The sequence below is a fragment of the Lithobates pipiens genome, unplaced genomic scaffold (genome assembly GCF_037356315.1).
Source record: "Lithobates pipiens isolate NorthernLeopardFrog02 unplaced genomic scaffold, aLitPip1_a1.2 Scaffold_18, whole genome shotgun sequence".
NCBI classification, from domain to species: Eukaryota; Metazoa; Chordata; class Amphibia; order Anura; family Ranidae; genus Lithobates; species Lithobates pipiens.
In genome coordinates, this window is record NW_027507758.1 from 60,287,814 (window position 1) to 60,305,850 (window position 18,037).

The 18,037-nt window shown below is 43.5% G+C and overlaps 1 protein-coding gene across 1 annotated transcript in view; it reads right to left on the reverse strand.

Annotated features, from left to right (window-relative positions):
- KCNH1 (potassium voltage-gated channel subfamily H member 1) overlaps nt 1-18,037 on the reverse strand; it is a 563,287-nt gene that overhangs the window by 401,024 nt on the left and 144,226 nt on the right. The window contains exon 7 of the mRNA XM_077485723.1: nt 6,770-7,199. Within this exon, the coding sequence (XP_077341849.1) occupies nt 6,770-7,199 (430 nt within the window). The remainder of the gene's footprint in view (nt 1-6,769; nt 7,200-18,037) is intronic.

Genomic DNA, 18,037 nt, shown 5'->3' on the forward strand with positions numbered 1-18,037 from the left:
AGGGAAGGGAAGGGAAAGGGAAGTCTGAGGTGAGACTGGAAGCCAGGGATGGATTGGAGCCATGTGTGTCACGAGGGAGCCGGGCACTGCAGAGACCCATAGAAAGAAGAGGAGTTCATTCTGCGACTTGTAGTTGTTTACTTTTGGGGGATGCGACCCCCCCCAAAAGTGAAGGACTACAGGTCCCAGCATGGGCCCCTCAAAGCTTACCATCAGTATGAGATCATTATCTTCACTGGCTTGCCTTCTTCCCATAGTGCATCATGGTGCCATCTCTTTCCTATGTAATCAACACACACACACCCAGCCATCCACATGACCTAAACAAAAACATAATTTATCAGACCAGGCCATCTTTCTTTGCTCTGTGGTCTAGTTCTGATGCTAATTTGCCCATTGTAGGCATTTTTGGCTGTGGACATGGGTCAGCATGGGCACCCTCACCAGTCTGCAGCTACGGAACTCCACATGCAACAAACTGTAATGCGCTGTATGTTCTGACACCTTTCTATCAGAAACAGCATTTCATTTTTTCGCAATTTGAGCTACAGTACCTCTTATATTGGATGGGACAACACGGGCCAGCCTTCAATTCCATCAAGCCTTGGCCACCCATGACCTTGTCAATGGTTCACTGGTTTTCCTTCCTTGGACCACTTTTGGTCGGTCCTAAACACTACAGACAGGAAACATCCCACAAGAGCTGCAGTTTTCGAGATGCTTTAATCCAGTCACCTAGCCATTATAATTTAGCCTCTGTCAAATCCATATGCTTCCCCATTTTTTTCTGCTTTCAACACTTCAATTTCATGGACAACATGTCCATTGCTGCCTAATATATCATAGTTTCAGGTGCCACTTTACCTGTCAGTGGTCATAATGTTAGGATAATTTGTGTATATGCTTTCCCCATTGTACTGATGAAGCAGGTCCATTGATCTGCGAAACATGCCGAATGCAACTCTTGCCCAATCATCATAATCAGAATTTACTTAAAGCGGGAGTTCCGACGTATTTTTTTTTTAAGGCCCTTTTCCCACGGGACGGATCAGTAATGATCCGCCCCGTGATGATCCACTTGCTCAGCGGGGATCGCTCCGTTGTCCCCACTGAGCCAGCGCAGACAGGGCGGTCCCAGCACACTGTGCAGGGACCGCCCTCTCCGCTCTCCTCTATGGGGGATCGGATGAGCACGGACCGCCTGTCCGTGTTCATCCGATCCGCTGTGCAGACGAATAGAAAAATAGAATTTTCCTCCGTCTGTAGAATCGGACAATAGCGGAGGCGGACAATAGCGGGTGATAAACATCCGCAGACACCCGCTATCCCATAGGAATGCATGTATGTCCGTATTTCATCCGCAAACGGATGGATGAAATACGGACATAATGTCCGCATGTGTGAAAGGGGCCTAAGTCAGCAGCTATAAATACTGCAGCTGCTGACTTTTAAGCTCTGGACACTTACCCGTCCAGCTCGCCCGCGATGTCGGCACCTGAAGCCGATCTGTTGCTCGGCTCTTGGGTGCTGCCACTGCCATCTTGGGTATGGGAATCAGGAAGTGAACTTCCCAGTTCACTACTGCACATGCGCGAGTCGTGCTGCGCAATAAGGATGGTCCCTGCCGTCTCTGGGACCCGTGTGTTTCCCAGCAGACAGCAGGGGCCCCCGCAGGAATTGGTGTCAATACCCGCAGATTCTGCGGATATCTATGCCTGGAAGTGGGTGCAGACACCTGTATTATAAAGGTATCTGTACCCCCCCTCCCCCCTGAAAGGTGCCAATTGTGGCACTGGAGGGGGGAGGGTTCCGATGAGAGGAAGTTCCACTTTAGGGTGGAACTCCGCTTTAAGTGAGAAGATCATAGCACATTGTAATATAAGTATTGTGCTAGATGGTGGGATGTAGCCCCTTCCTCACATGTTTTATGTATTTTTACAATTTTTGTATCATACAAAGGACAATTTTTTGCGACATTTTCTGTTGTACATGTTATATGTTATATATCAATTGGTAGCACCTGGAAAATCCCAATGTTCTTTCTTCGGTTATTTTCACATTTAATTATGGAAGCAATGCAGTAACAATCTGCAAGCCTATGACTATATACAGGTATCACTGCTAATATTCAAACTTTCTTGACCAATAGTTTAGAAGAGAGACATTAAAGCATCTAGATTCAAAGAACCAAATTGTGAGTAGATGATTGCCACTAAAAATACATCAAAGTTACGGTATGGATACAACAGGATCAAATGTATGAAGTTGCTAATTAGCTCTATTCTTTGTACGTTTCATCCTTCTCCTTCCACTGACTGATAACTAACATATAAGAACGCTTCTCTTCTATTGATACAATACATGAATCCCTTGTGTAGATAAGCTGGAAGGATTCACTCCGCTTCACACTACACAGCTAACCGCTACATGAAGCAGATAGATGTAATCAGTAATTGAGAGAACTCAATAAACTGCAGCTGATTAGAGTCAGTCCTCCACAAAACTGATATTTCAGACTTTTCGTAGATGCTGGAAAGCTAGGTCACCTTACAGATCCTCATGTCTCTCCCTGCGTAGGTGAGGTCTCTGCATTCTCAATTGCTCTCTGCTCAAATGCGACAGCCATTATAAATGGGCTTTTAGGGTTTTTATTTATTTTACACTGTAACGCAGCAGTCTCCAAACTGTGGTCCTTTCCTTGCCTTTATCTGGCCCTTGGGACACTATTCCATCCACTGACACCAACAATGTAGCATTCTTCCTATCACTAATACCAACAATGGGGGATTATTCCTCCCACTGACATCAACAGGGCCCAAATCCTCCCACTGACACCAACAATGGGGCCTAATGCCCTGTACCCACGATCAGAAATTCCGCCAGAAAAAGTCAGATGAGAGCTTTTTGTCGGAAAATGCAACCGTGTGTATGCTGCATCAGACTTTTGCTGGCGGAATTCCCACCAGCAAAAGATTGAGAGCAGGTTCTCTATTTTTCGAAGTAGACTCTGGACTATCGCACTCTTGAGAAAAAACACCTTTCTTTATTGTGTTTTTTTATGTGTTTTTTTAATAAAGAAAGGCGTTTTTTCTCAAGAGTACCGCAGTCCAGAGTCTACTTTCGTTTGTCTGAGCCTGTGGCTTCCGGGCCGAGAGAGGAGTTCACTACCTGTATGTGTGTTCCTGGAGCGATGAGATCTCTTTCTCCTCTCAGTCGGAAAAAGTTCTGATTGGAAATTCCAATCGTCTGTACAAATTCCGCGTGCAAAATTCCTACAGATTCTCAGAAACAATTCGACGCATGGAAGCATTGAACTTAATTTTCTCGGCCCGTCGTAGTGTTGTACGTCACCACGTTCTTGACAGTCAAAAGTTCAGAGAACTTTTCTGTGACCGGGTGTATGCAAGCCAAGCTCGAGCGAAATTCAGTCGGAAAAACCATCCAAGTTTTTTCCGACAGAAAATCCGCTTGTGTGTACGAGGCATAAGAGAGCGCAGGTGGGAAAGGCTTAGATAGCTCCATGGGTGAAAGGCTTATTAGCTTCCTCATCTGCAACTCACTTTGAGGTGCAGTGATTAGGTGCGTACAAAAGAGGCTTTTTTGGTTAACAATGTTTATAGTAGACATCACAAGGTAGCTTCTCTTAGGAGGAAACTTCAGAAGTTTACAAAGGCTGGCAGGGTCCTTAATGCATGGTCCAAATTATGCAGTTACAGAATGAAGAAATTACATTAACTGGATAATCTGTATTGATCAGTCAATTAGAAAAAAAAAAACAAGGTAGATAATTTAACTGGCAAAATAGTATACTAGCTATGGCCACCAGTAAATCCCAATAATTCAACATGTAATACAACTTATCTATGCCATTGTCATTACTGATAGTATAGCACGTCTATTCACCCCAGACCAGGGATATCACTAAGAATGCTGTGTGTCCATTTTTTAATACGTCACTGAGAAGGAATCCCATCATTAACCAAGAATGAATTAAATTAATTCAACACAGATCAGTAGTCAACCAATGGCCAATGCCATTCCTGAGAAGGCATCCCATTACAAGACACAGGTGACACCTCTGAGAATGCAGACTGTCATTTACTGGAGACCAGTGGCATTACTGGTCACCTCATCCATTCAGTAGAGGACAGTGGCATCACTGACATCACAAATCATGTACCATGAAAAACTGCATATATGCATTATGGTCAGGAAAACACTGCAAATTACTGAGAATTCATTCCATCCATTCACCAGGGACAAAAGCAGCAAAAACAATCTTTATGACATTATTGAGAAAGCGGGCCATCATTTACTATACACTGGGGGCATACCGAGAAGGCAGCTGGTCATTCGCTAGGTATCACTAATGACTTGTTCACACCATAATGCATTCATTTGTGTGTGCAGACTTTTTTTTTAATAAGAAGAGTGTGTGCAGGCTTTTTTAATTGGACCATATTTAACCCACTGTGCTGTTCTATTCTCTTCTCTTTTGAGGAACACACCAAGACAATGCATAGGTGTAGCACATAGACAAATTGACTTGTTCGTGCATTAAGACTGCATTGATCAACATAGCCCATCATTGCTGATGTGAACAAGCTCTAAGAATTAATTCTATGAATTCAGTAGAATACGGTGACATCACTGACATGGCAGACTTGGCACATGACATACAACATAAATTTATCATTGTCAAATGTATCATTTAATAAATTAGCAAATATGACATAGATCAGTGACATCTCTGAAAATTCACTCCATTCAGAATTTAGTCAACTAATGTTTTAAAGACCTGTGACATCCCTGGGAAGTAAGCCCATTATGAAACATAGGTGACATTACTCAGTCACATCACTAAGAATGCAGTCAATCGATGTTCTAATGACCAGTGACATCACAGAGAAAGTAGAATAGCTTTTCTTTGTGACATCACTTTGTGAACTCATTTCATCATTCAACATGACATTGCTTTGAAAGCAGCCTACCATTCACAGGGTGACCAGGAACATCACTCAGAAATAATTTGATAGATTTGCTAGACACAAAAGCAGCATATATATTCTTTATAACATTACTGAGAATGCAGCCTAACCTTTACGATACACTGGTGACATGACATCACGGAGAATGCAGTCCGTCATTCCCTAGAGCCCAGTTCCCTCACTGAGAACATACTCAGCCAATGGTTTAATGACCAGTGACATCCCTAGGATAGCAGTCCATCATGAGACATAGGTGACATTACTAACAATGCAGTTATTCACTAGAGACCAAGACCATCGACATCACCAAGAATATAGTCAACCAGTGTTCTATGGCCAGAGACATTGCAGAGAAAGCAACATACTTTTTCTTTGTGACATCGCTGATAACTCGGTCCATCATTCATTATACACTAATAATATTGCTAAGAAGGTAGCCTGTCATTCACAGGGAGACAAAGGACAGCACTAAGATTAGACACAAAAGCAGCATATGTATTATTTATTATTTATAACATCACTGAGAGTACAGGCCAACATTTACTATACACTGCTGACATCACCGAGACATCATTAGAGACCAGTGCCATCCTTAAGAACAGTCATAGTCATAGTGTTATAAAATTACATCCCTGAGACAGCAGCCCATCTGAACACTTATGCCGCGTACACACGAGCGGACTTGGTTCGGCGGACAATCCGACGGACTTTGCAGCTTTCAAACAAACGGACTTGGCCACACACGATCACTCCAAAAGTCAGACGGATTCCAATGTGATAACGTAGAATAAGGAAGTTCATAGCCAGTAGCCAATAGCTGCCCTAGCGTCGGTTTTAGTCCATTGGACTAGCACACAGATGACTGGATTTTTCAACCGGACTCGAGTCCGGTGGACAGATTTGAAGCAAGTTTTTTTTCTAGGTCCGTTGGACTTTTGGGAAGAAAAAGTCCGCTGGAGCCCATACACGATCGAATTGTCCGTTGGATTTAGTCCGCCGGTCCAAGTCCATCGAAAAGTCCGGTCGTGTGTACGCGGCATTAGGCGACTTTACTAAAGATGCAAATTGTCATTCACTAGAGACTAGTGCCGCCTTTGAGAACAGTCAGCCAATGGTTTAATGACCAGTGACATACCTAGGAAGGCAGCCCATCATGAGACATAGGTGACATCACTGAGAATGCAGCGACCATTTCCACCCTTGAGAAAATAGTCAACCAATGGTTTAATGACCAGTGACAGCAGCCCATCATGAGACATAGGTGGCATTACTGAAAATATAGCCTATCATTCACCAGAGACCAGTGCCACCCTTGAGAACATAGTTAACCAATGGTTTAATGACCAGTGACATCCCTGAGAAGGCAACCTATCATGAGACATCGGTGACATTACTAAGAATGCAGCCTGTCATTCATTAGATACCAGTGCCACCTTCAAAAACATAGTCAACCAATGGTTTAATGACCAGTATTCCTCATGGTGACATTACTGAGAATACAGCCTCACTAGCAACCAGTGAGTTTAGTAGACATTCATTACATACATTCAATAAAGAACAGTGACATTGCTGACTAATTACACAACAAACTGCATATAATTATCATGATCAGGAAGAATATGTAAATCTTCTTTCATTACTAACTAGCATCAGTTCATGTCTTTTGGCAAAGCCTACTCACCAGTTGCCACATTCCAAAACTGAATTAAATAAGCCCATCCCCCCATTTCAAGCATCCACATCACATCCATCAATCGTTAATTATATTATTATTTACTTACATCCAATCATCATCATGGCCACAGCGAAGATCTTTTCTCCATCGGTTGTAGGTGCAATATTTCCAAAGCCAACACTAGTGAGGCTGGTCATTGTAAAGTATAATGAAGATATGTAGACAGAATCCTTGCTTGGTCCACCTTCCCACTTCCCAGAACCTGATAAATTAAAACGATAAGGGGCTCCAATGGTCATTCCCAACTGAGACAGCCAGCTCTCATTCCTAATGGTGTTTGTGTCTTCGTTGATGACTTCATAATCCCCAATGCTGTACCAGATACAAGCCAACCAATGGGCAGCCAAGCCAAACACGCAGACCAGAAGGACCAAGACTGCAGCTCCATACTCGATATAGTGATCCAGTTTTCGTGCCACACGTCCCAGCCGTAAAAGCCTCACCACTTTCAATGAACTGAAGAGGCTGCTGATACCCTGGAAATATAAAAATAGTGAAATTAACACATGTATCTAACTTGCAGATATATGATTGTATACTGTGTGTGTGGTTTTATTTTGGGATCAAATACTGTTAAATATTCACAGGGAGACAGTGTGAGAGAAAAGGAAAGGCTGTATTTCTTAGGCTTCAAACCAAGGTACTTCCTCTTTTGCCGCATAGAAACCAGATTGAGCACACTTGCCTTTCTGGGTGTGCACCTACCTGACAGAAGCCCGCGACCTGAGCCAGAGACCAGGGTTCATAAATGTTGGGGACCAGATTGGAGTGCACAAAGATGGCAAACTGAGCTATTGGTGGGACACAGACCTTTGCTGTGGAGAGATCAGATTGCTGTTTACCTGTGTGCTGAGAATCAGAGATATTGCAGGTAGATCCAGAGAACATCTGAACATCTAAACCGCTGCTGCCATATCGCTGGGATTGGTGAGGGGATAGTACTGCCATTGGCGTGTCATTGCTAGTAGAGACTGAGCACTTAGAGACTGGACATTTGACTAGCAGCCTTTACCATTGCATGAAAAGTTTACTGGGTACTGCACCTATGTACATCATTGTAAAGACTGGGCCCCAATGCTACCCTGTTTCCCCTAAAATAAGACCTAGTGTGATTGTCGGTGATAGCTGCAATAAAAGCCCTACCCCCCCAAATAAGCCCTAGTTAAAGTCCTTGTAGGTCTTCTTTTCAGGGTAGGGCTTATTTTTGAGGAAACAGAGTAGGGCTTATTTGGGTGGTAGGGCTTATATTGCAGCCAACACCGACAATCACGCTAGGTCTTATTTTAGGGGAAACAAGGTAGCCGACTAAAGAACTAGGACAAAGGACTGTCTCTTTAGACAAGCTGCTCTGCAAGGACTTTACTCACTGCTTAATGTGAGGAGTATACATGAGTCTTAGTATAGTCATCATAGTGACAAGTCCATAAAACAGTTGCCTTTCCATCTGCTTCCGCCATCTTCCCCGCAACATACATCATGGGCCATTAGGCAACCAATGGTGATGAAAAGCATGCGCACAGGAATTACTTTGTTCCAAACACCCAAATTTATTCTTTGTGTGTCAGGTGTGCACAATGCATGCTCTCTGCAGCTTGTATAGGAAGTAAAAAATTGCTGGCGACATGGGGGAAAAGTTTTGGGGGGAAAGAAACTTTGCATGTCTATTCTACATAAAACCCCAACAGCCATTTTTAATGGGGAGGGGACTTTAAGTGTGAAGCCAGCCTAAAACGTTTATCAGATGTCTTATTTGAAAAATTCTATGTATCGCTACCTTACACAACACTGTGCAAATTTTAGTTTACATAGCATCATGACTGATCTGTTAAATCTTTTACATTTCCTCATTTGAGGTCAGTAGACTTCAAAGTAGATTTTTCTTCTCTCCCCAGATTAATTATTGAATATTTGATATGTATATTTTACATGAATCGTGTCTGCAGGGATCCCAGCTGGTATAAATGCTGAATATTCTATACATTTATCATGATAGTATCTTCAATATTTTATGCAGAATTTGAGCTCTGTGGGCCTGGTGTCAGAGATAGACCTTTTTCATGTATGTGTTTATTTGAATGATGACGTAGGATAAACCTATTTGATCAGCACATATAAATATGGTTTATTTTATTATGCCTCCTGGGACAGAATAAAGATATCATGTTGCCAGTCATTTTTCCTCCTGCTGATACTGTCTTTTTATTTCTGATTTATGTACCACTGGAAGCCCATATAAAAAGGGGTTATGATAAATGTATGTATTTAATATGCTTCTCTTTATTTTTTATTTGCCTTTCCTAAAGGAGTTCCCTAATTTACCATGAGATTTATCCTTGCATGAACCTTTACGATACTTTATTTGACTTCTACTAAACTAACTTATGCTCCAGTTTAAACTCTAAATACTCTGTCTAAGAGCAGACACCCCAGCATTCCGGCTGTTATTCTATTATTAGACCTCTTACATATTTGGACCTCTTGGGAGAGCAGTGCCAGCCCATCCATAGAGGGCACACAAGCGCCACTATCCATGCATCCTGACCCCTTATCTACATATCAGTGGCGCCGGACCATGTATTCCAAGGCAGCAAGGTGTTTTTTAAAGCACCTGATTACAGTCAGAAGCTCTAATAGGCTTCAAAAAAGGGTGAGTTCGGAGCACAGAGCATTTCGCTCCAAGCCCACCCAGTTCTGTGACCATAGTGAATTAATTTTTGCTATTATTATTTTTGCTATCCACAGGAACAGAAGCACAGTTGGGCAGATTTGCTTCAAACACACCACGAGGAAGCTTCACACACACACACCGCATAATAGCCCATTATGTGTCACTTACACTTACCTGACACAGGAGCCAGCGATGTCACCGCTGTCCCCTGTAGTCCGGAGCGTCCATCTTCTTCCGGGTATCGCTGCTCCGGCCACTCAGAGCGCCGGAGCAGCCATGACGTCAGCGATGCGCACGGGAGCCGCCACTAACGGCATATCGCCGTTAGCAGGGGCATACTGCTAACGGCGATAGTGCGTCTGCACACCGCTGTCTATGGTGCATGCACCGTAGACAGCTGTGACTGTCTCTTAGTAAATATCTCCTAAACCGTGTAGGTTTAGGAGATATTTCTTGGACCTAAAGGTAAGCCTTAAAGCGGGAGTCCGCCGGGACTCCGCGTTTTTTTTTTTTTTTAAAAGCCAGCAGCTACAAATACTGCAGCTGCTGACTTTTAAAATAGTGACACTTACCTGTCCAGCGCGCCCGCGATGTCGGCACCCGAAGCCGATCTCTAGATCGTCTCTCGGGTGCTGCCGCCGCCATCTTGGGTATGGGAATCAGGAAATGGAGCCTTTCGGCTTCATTTCCCGGTTCCCTACTGCGCATGCGCGAGTCGCGCTGCGCAATAAGGACGGTCCCCGCTGCCTCTGGGATCTGTGTGTTTCCCAGCAGGCAGCGGGGCACTTGCGGAAAGGGGCGGGTAATCTACGCCCCTTTCCGCAGAGAGCTATCCCGGAAGTGGGTGCAGAATACCTGTACTGTACAGGTATCTGCACCCCCCTCCCACCTGAAAGGTGCCAATTGTGGCGCCGGAGGAGGGGAGGGTTCCGATGAGCAGAAGGTCCACTTTAGGGTGGACCTCCGCTTTAATCTAGGCTTACCTGTAGGTCAAAGTGGTTTGTAAGGGTTTACAACCACTTTAACAATATAATACATTATTGATGTTATTTTTACATTCTACATTTTGATATTGTTCTTGTAATATTTCGCTATTTTATTATTAAATAATTTTTTTTGAGTTTTTACACAAGAACTGAATGGACTTTCTTGGAACTTTCCTCATCAAATATAATTTACAGAATATCAGTAATAATACAGAAATAACCCTATTTTAAAAGTCGCTCTGGTCCTCCGAGGGCATAGAGCCGAGTGGGGGCTATCTTGCCCTCCCTCGACTTCCTGCCTAGCCATCGGCTGCATCGGAGCAGTTACCCAGCTTACCGACGGCTCTGGTAAGCTCGGAAAGCTGCTAGCTGCTGCCATAACCCCGGTATTTAATGTCAAAATCATGGTGTACATTTCCAGTTAGGCAGTGGGCAAGTGGTAATGCATGCCAAGACTGCTACAATCTCTATTCACTCACACCTCTGTTTTCACCGTCTCCATACTTAAATACCGTTGGTATCATCTCTAGGGAAAAAATATTATGTATCGCAATTTAACACATTTGGAACCAAAAAGTGAATGTAGACAGAGATGTAATTGGCTGTCTGACATCGCTAGGTCCACATATGTCTGCCTTGAACATACTCTGCCATTTATCTGTCTTTAGCCTAAAATGTATCGTTATTTATCTTTATTCTGATCTATAGTCCCAGACACAGTTAATGCAATGTTTTGAAGACCTGTACGCTAACCAATTCATGAGAAGGAAAACACGATAAAAAATGATTTCCTCGCTGCTGCCAAACGACCAACGGCAACACCTGTCAGCATAATTCTCACCCCATTTGGCAGCTAAATGCCTGACGGAGGCCTGATTACCCTGCTGAACATAGATACATCTGTTAACTGGAAGTGGCTGATTGGAACACAGCATACATGTACAGCCTATAATTATCAAAGATCATCTATCAAGCTAATGAGCAGTATGGGATCACACGGGGCAGCGGTCAAGGTGGCGGAGGTAGGTTCATTCTGTGATCAATACAGTAGAGAATGCAGCTAATAGATATGTATTGTTAGGGAATACAAATATAAAGTGCAGCGCTAAGATAATGGTGAAACAATAATAGAATAAAAATGTGTGTGTACACAAAAGTGTAAAAAAAATTGAAAATAAAACAATGACAACAGTGACTAGAAGTCCAAAAGTAAATGTCCACTAGTATCTGTCCACTTTTAGAGGATCAAATCTTCCAGCATCCACAAACACTGTAGATCTTGTATCAGACTGCTGTAGCTTACGGACACAAAGATGGGTACTCTTACCATGAATGTTGGACATATCTACCCTACGGTAATGCATCATGCGAGCTCAAACGGCTACAATAGCCACAGATGATAAGCGTCTTGCTGGGTGGTGTCCTCCTCTAAAATGGATTAGGTCCTCATCCACTATCATCAGAGGTCCCCGATGTTGGGACAGGATTTTTCTGCTCCCCATATTGCCTTTTCTTTTATGTATCACGTGATTTTTATGCTTTATCGCCATTTGTTTGGTGTTTTAACAATATATTTCCAATAAACCCTTACCAGTTGATCTACACTACGTGGAGCGCCTCCATGTTTTTTTTCATTTTCTATGTTTTGGCTTTGTTGAGCTGTCCTAAGACCAAGCTTTGAAAGATTGAATCCGGGCTACCTATCCACCTTGAGCTACGAATTTGGAATCGGGACCTTTGATAGTAGTGGATGAGGACCTAATCCATTTTAGAGGAGGACACCACCCAGCAGGACGCCTATCATCTGTGGCTATTGTAGCCGTTTGAGCTCGCATGACGCAATACCGTAGGGTAGATGTGCCCAACATTCATGGTAAGAGTACCCATCCTCGTGTCCATAAGCTACAGCAGTCTGATACAAGATCTACTGTTGCCTTGGCTAAGGTAACAGGCGGTGTTCGCTTAATCATATTGTAAAGAATAATTGTTTGTTCATTTGTTGTTATTTATAGCTATTGCTCGTCTTTCTGTGGGTCAAAAGAATGGTTCCCCTGAAGAAGACATGGTAATGGTGAAACGTGTTGGGACTCTCTTGACCAGCGAAATAAATCTCGATCATATCACATTGAGTAGACAATTATTTTATCTAGTGTACTGTGTTGTGTAATGTATTACTTCTGATAATACATAATTTTATTAATAATTTTTTCAAATAAAGAACCTATGTTTATTTTTTATGTCATGTACTGTATTTAACTGCCTTTAATCTTGGTACCTCATGTTACATCCTATTAATACTGTTGTAATTTTTTCATTTTCAATTTTTTTTTACACTTTTGTGTACACACATATTTTTATTTAATTATTGTTTCACCATTATCTTAGCGCTGCACTTTATATTTTGTGTTTAAACTGTGTTTGTTTGTGTATCAGCAGCTTTTTTGTGTTAACTCACAGATTGGGTGTATATACCTCACACTTGTTTGGTATTCTTAAGTCTAGCGCAGTGTTTTCGCCCCTTTTTCTACACATTGTTAGGGAATATACTATCAGATATTCATACAACCCCAGTTCCCAAAAAATTGGGATGCGGTGTAAAATTTACATAAACACAGAATGTAATGATTTAGAAATGTCATAAACCCATATTTTATTTGCAATAGAAAATACAGTAGAAATAGTAATAGAAACATAGAAATAGTAATAGAAACATGAAATAGACAAAGAAGATTGGGTTAGAATCCTATATCGGGCAAGAATGGGGCAACATTCCTCTCGCAAAACTCAAGCAACTGGTCAACGTAGTTCTCAGACATTTACAGAGTGTTGTTAAAATAGGGGATGCTACACCGTGCGAAACATGGCCTGCCCCAACTTTTTTCAAACGTGTTGCTGCCATCGATTTCAAAATAAAGGTTTTTTTTCACCTAAAATTTAAAATTTTCTTAGTTTAAACATTTGATATGTTTTCTATTGTGAATAAAATATGGGTTTATGAGATTTTTGGATCATTGCAACCTATTTAAAATGTAGATTTTACACACAACCTTTATCAGAATTGGGTTTGTACATGAATCAACCATGTTCCCTACCCCTTCTGCATCAAAAACGCATGGAAAGTAGGTTATATGGTTTCCAATGGCATAGTTCACACCATCAGAACATGTTGCATTTTTTTCTGCACAGGACTGTGCTGGAACACAGTAAAAAGCATCGAACATGCACTGGAACACATCAAAAACACATCAAAAATGCACCAGACCCCGGTACAGTAAAAAAAAAACAAAATGCAAAAAAGAAGATAAAAAGCATCTGGAATGCATCCGGAAAGGCATCAAAACCACAATGGAACGCACCTAAAACACATAAAAAATGCACATACAGAAACTAATCTGGGCGCATCTAGAGTGCGTTTTTGTGGTGTGAACCAGCCCTCGGAGTTTCAGAATAATGTACTGAGCCGGTGAATGATTCACACAACAGTGAGAAAAAAAAGTATTTGATCCCCTGCTGATTTTATATGTTTGCCCACTGACAAAGAAATGATCAGTCTATCATTTTAATGGTAGGTTTATTTTACCAGTGGGAGACAGAAAAACAACAAAAATATCCAGAAAAAACGTATTTCAAAAAAGTTACAAATCAGCAAGATTTTTGGCTCCCAGGAGTCTTTCCTAAAGGGAGTGCTCTTAATCTCAGCTTGTTACCGGTAAAAAAGACACCTGTCCACAGAAACAATCAGTTTCCAATCTCTCCACCGTGGCCAAGACCAAAGATCTGTCGAAGGATGTCAGGGACAAGATTGTAGACCTACACAAGGCTGGAATGGACTACAAGACCTTCGCCAAGCATCAAAAAAAGAGCAACAATTAAAAAAAAAAAAAAAAAAACACAATATTTTTTACTTTTTGCTATAATAAATATCCCAATTTAAAAAAAAAAACATTTTTTTCCCTCGGTTTATGCCGATATGTATTCTACATATTTTTGGTAATAAAAATCGCAAAAAGCGTATATTGATTGGTTTGCACAAAAGTTATAGCATCTACAAAATAGGAGATAGAGTTATGGCATTTTTATTATCATTTTTTTTTTTTACCAGTAATGGTGGCGATCAGCAATTTTTATTGTGACTGTGACATTGCGGCAGACAAATCAGACACTTTTGACACTATTTTGGGACCATTGGCATTTATATAGCGATCAATGCTATAAAAATGCACTGATTGCTGTATAAATGTCACTGGCAGGGAAGGCGTTAATACTAGGGGGTGATGAACGGGTTAACTCTGTTACCTAGGGAGTGATTCTAACTGGGGGGGGTAAGACTGACTAGGGGAGGAGACCGATCAGTGTTCCTATATACTAGGAACACACGATTTGTCTCCTCTCCCCTGCCAGGATGTGGATCTGTGTGTTTGCACACACAGATCCACCTTCCTGCTCTGTCACGAGCGATCGCAGCTGCCAGGCACGCGCATCGGCTCTTCGGGGGCGCGTCCGTGTGCCCCCCTATGCCACCAGGAAGCCGAGGACGTCAAAACGCCCAAACAAGATGGGTGATCCCATCTGCGGACGTCATACAACTATGGACGGGTAGGGAAGTGGTTAAAGTGGTGCTATGACCACTTCCCCAGGTTAACGTTTTCAGGACAGCTCTTTTGTTGTGCAGCATCCTATGGAGTCACCCTTAAATTCCGAGACAATAGCTGTGTATCCCTGTACATCAATAGAAACACACAGCCCAGTAGCCGAAGGTGGCAAGGTGTTTGGTACTCCTCTGCTGCTCCCTCCTTCTCCTAGCAAGCAGACTGATGCACAGACCAGACTGTCCACTGTTAACTCTTTCCTGTGATGACTGGAAGTTCAAGGACGCAGCACCGAGAGAGAAGGAGTCAGTAGCATTGAAGCAAGTGCTCAAGTAAAGCCGCGTACACACGGGTGGACTGTCTGGCCAACTAAGTCCGTCAGACAATCCGACGGACAGTCCGTCCTACTTTCGAATGAACGGACTTGACCACACACGATGAACAAACAGTCCGTTGAAAGCTTGCGCGATGACGTGTACGGCACGTACGACGGGACTAGAAATAGGACGTCCTATACACTGCAATGCAACCTTTCGCCGTGTAAATCCTTTCTGAGCATGCGCCATACTTAGTCCGTCCAACTTGCCTACACACGAGCGGACTGTCCACTGAAACCAAAGTTGGACGGACAATATTACGGAAATTCCGAAAGACTTAGTCCGCCAGACTGTCCGCTGAAAAAGTCCGCTGAAGCCCACACACGAGCGGACTGTCCGCTGAAATGTGTTTCAGTGGACTAAGTTGGACAGACAGTCCGCCCGTGTGTACGCGGCTTAAGAATTGTAATAAATAGTTTATTGGGGATTTTTTTTATTGTGCTTAACTGCTTCCCACCTACCACAGTGAAATGACGGGCGTGCAGGAGCACTCTCGTTCTGGGAGGACATCATATGACATTCTCCCATTCTTGCCACGCATGCGCAGCCAGGGGGGGACAACACACCGATCGGTTGTGCACCATGTCCCTCAGACACAGCGCATCACCAATAACGGTAAAGAGCCAATGACATAGGCTCTTTATTATGTGAAAAGCTGTGTCCAATTCACAGCTGATCACAGTGGAAACAGGAAATGCCAGTTATTGGCATTCCTCTCCTCACACTAACAGTGCGTGAGGAGAGAAGAGACAGTAAGTGGCATTCCTCAGTGCAGCCCCATCACTCTCACTAACAGCAACATAGAGAGACCACATTTCCAAACTGCCATTCAGGGACATCCCCCCTTCCCAAAAAAAGAGGAGAAGGGATGTAGTCTCGGGGTTGATGGGGAAATAGGCGGCGGGGGGTGATTTTTCGGGCAAATGGCTGGTGTTAGCACTTAAAAGCATTCTGACGCTATGCTTGATATGGCATCAGGATGATCAAATTCCATAATTTCTTTTACTACATTGTAATATATAGTGAAATAGTTCAACTCATCATAATACAGGATTAGTGATGGACGAACTTCCGACGGGACGTTTCGCGAACGCGAAATGCGAACGGACCCAAACGTTCGCGAAACAGAACGTTCGCCGCGGGCCCCATTGACTTCAATGGGAGGCGAACTTTGCAAACCTTCATGTCGAATTTGCGGCCACGTGGTAATTATTAGGGGGTAAAACGTAGTCCCACCATCTGGACAATGACATAATACATGTATGAGGTGAATTTGGGATCGATAACTACAAGCATTTTTATTTTATTTGGGAAATTGTTCTAACAATTCAGGACTATGGAGCTAATGAAGGCAATGGAGGAGAGGGAAGGTCAGGGACCAGGGTAGGCAAAGAAGAGGGTGCAGGAGATGATCACCAGCAGCGTGACATACCGGAATGACACATGCACCGTGATAGAGGCATCTGACAGCAGCACCGTAATACAGAGCACTGACAGCAGCACCGTGACATACAGCGCTGACAGCAGCACCGTGACATACAGCGCTGACAGCAGCACCGTGACATACAGCGCTGACAGCAGCACCGTGACATACAGCGCTGACAGCAGCACCGTGACATACAGCGCTGACAGCAGCACCGTGACATACAGCGCTGACAGCAGCACCGTAAGCAGCCCCAGGAGGAAGTCAGCACAGCACAGGGATGGTGTGATCCCCTCATAATAAGAACCCCCAGGAGGAAGTCAGCACAGCACAGGGATAGTGTGATCCCTTCATAATAAGAACCCCCAGGAGGAAGTCAGCACAGCACAGGGATATCATAAGCAGCCCCAGTAGAAATATGACACCGCTCAACCTCTTCAAAGAGGAGGGTAGGGGCATATAGTACGGTGTGCTTTTTTGGGTCAAGGAAGTGAGCCAAATGAATTAAGAAGGTCTGTGTGCTTGATTAAAAAAATAGTTTATAGACATATACATGGTCTACTGGTCACATGTGTTGAATTCCTCCGAGATCCATGCCTCATTCATTTTTAGAAATGTGAGGTAGTTAACACTGTGGTGAGCTAGGCGAGTACGCTTATCGGTCACAATCCCCCCTGCTGCGCTGAACGTCCTTTCGGACAGGACACTGGATGAGGGGCAAGCCAACAGTTCGATTGCAAATTGGGCAAGCTCTGGCCAGAGGTCAAGCCTGCCCACCCAGTAGTCTAGGGGTTCATCACTCCTCAGAGCGTCCACATCGGCCGTTAACCCAATGTAGTCGGACACCTGACGGTCTAGGCGTTCCCTGATGCTGGATCCGGATGACACCTGTCGATGGGTCGGCTGAAAGAATGACCTCATATCCGAAGTCACCAACACATCTTCAAACCGGCCTCTTCTTGCAGGCGCTGTTGGATTGGTACCCGCAAATCCTTCTCTGGGAGTGGGAATTGCTCCTCTGCCAGCGCACGCAAAAGCAGAATGCAGCATTTCTCGAAGCAAGGCCTGGAAGTGCTGCATTCTGACAGCCCTCTGCGACGGCGGTAACATTTCCGCCATTTTGTGTTTGTACCGGGGGTCTAAGTACGTTGCCACCCAGTACTGGTCCTTGACCCTCATGCTTTTTATACGGGGGTCCCTATTAAAACACTGGAGCATGAAGGCCCCCATTTGCACTAAAGTGGAAGCGGTGTGGTGGCCTGGCTCCTGCT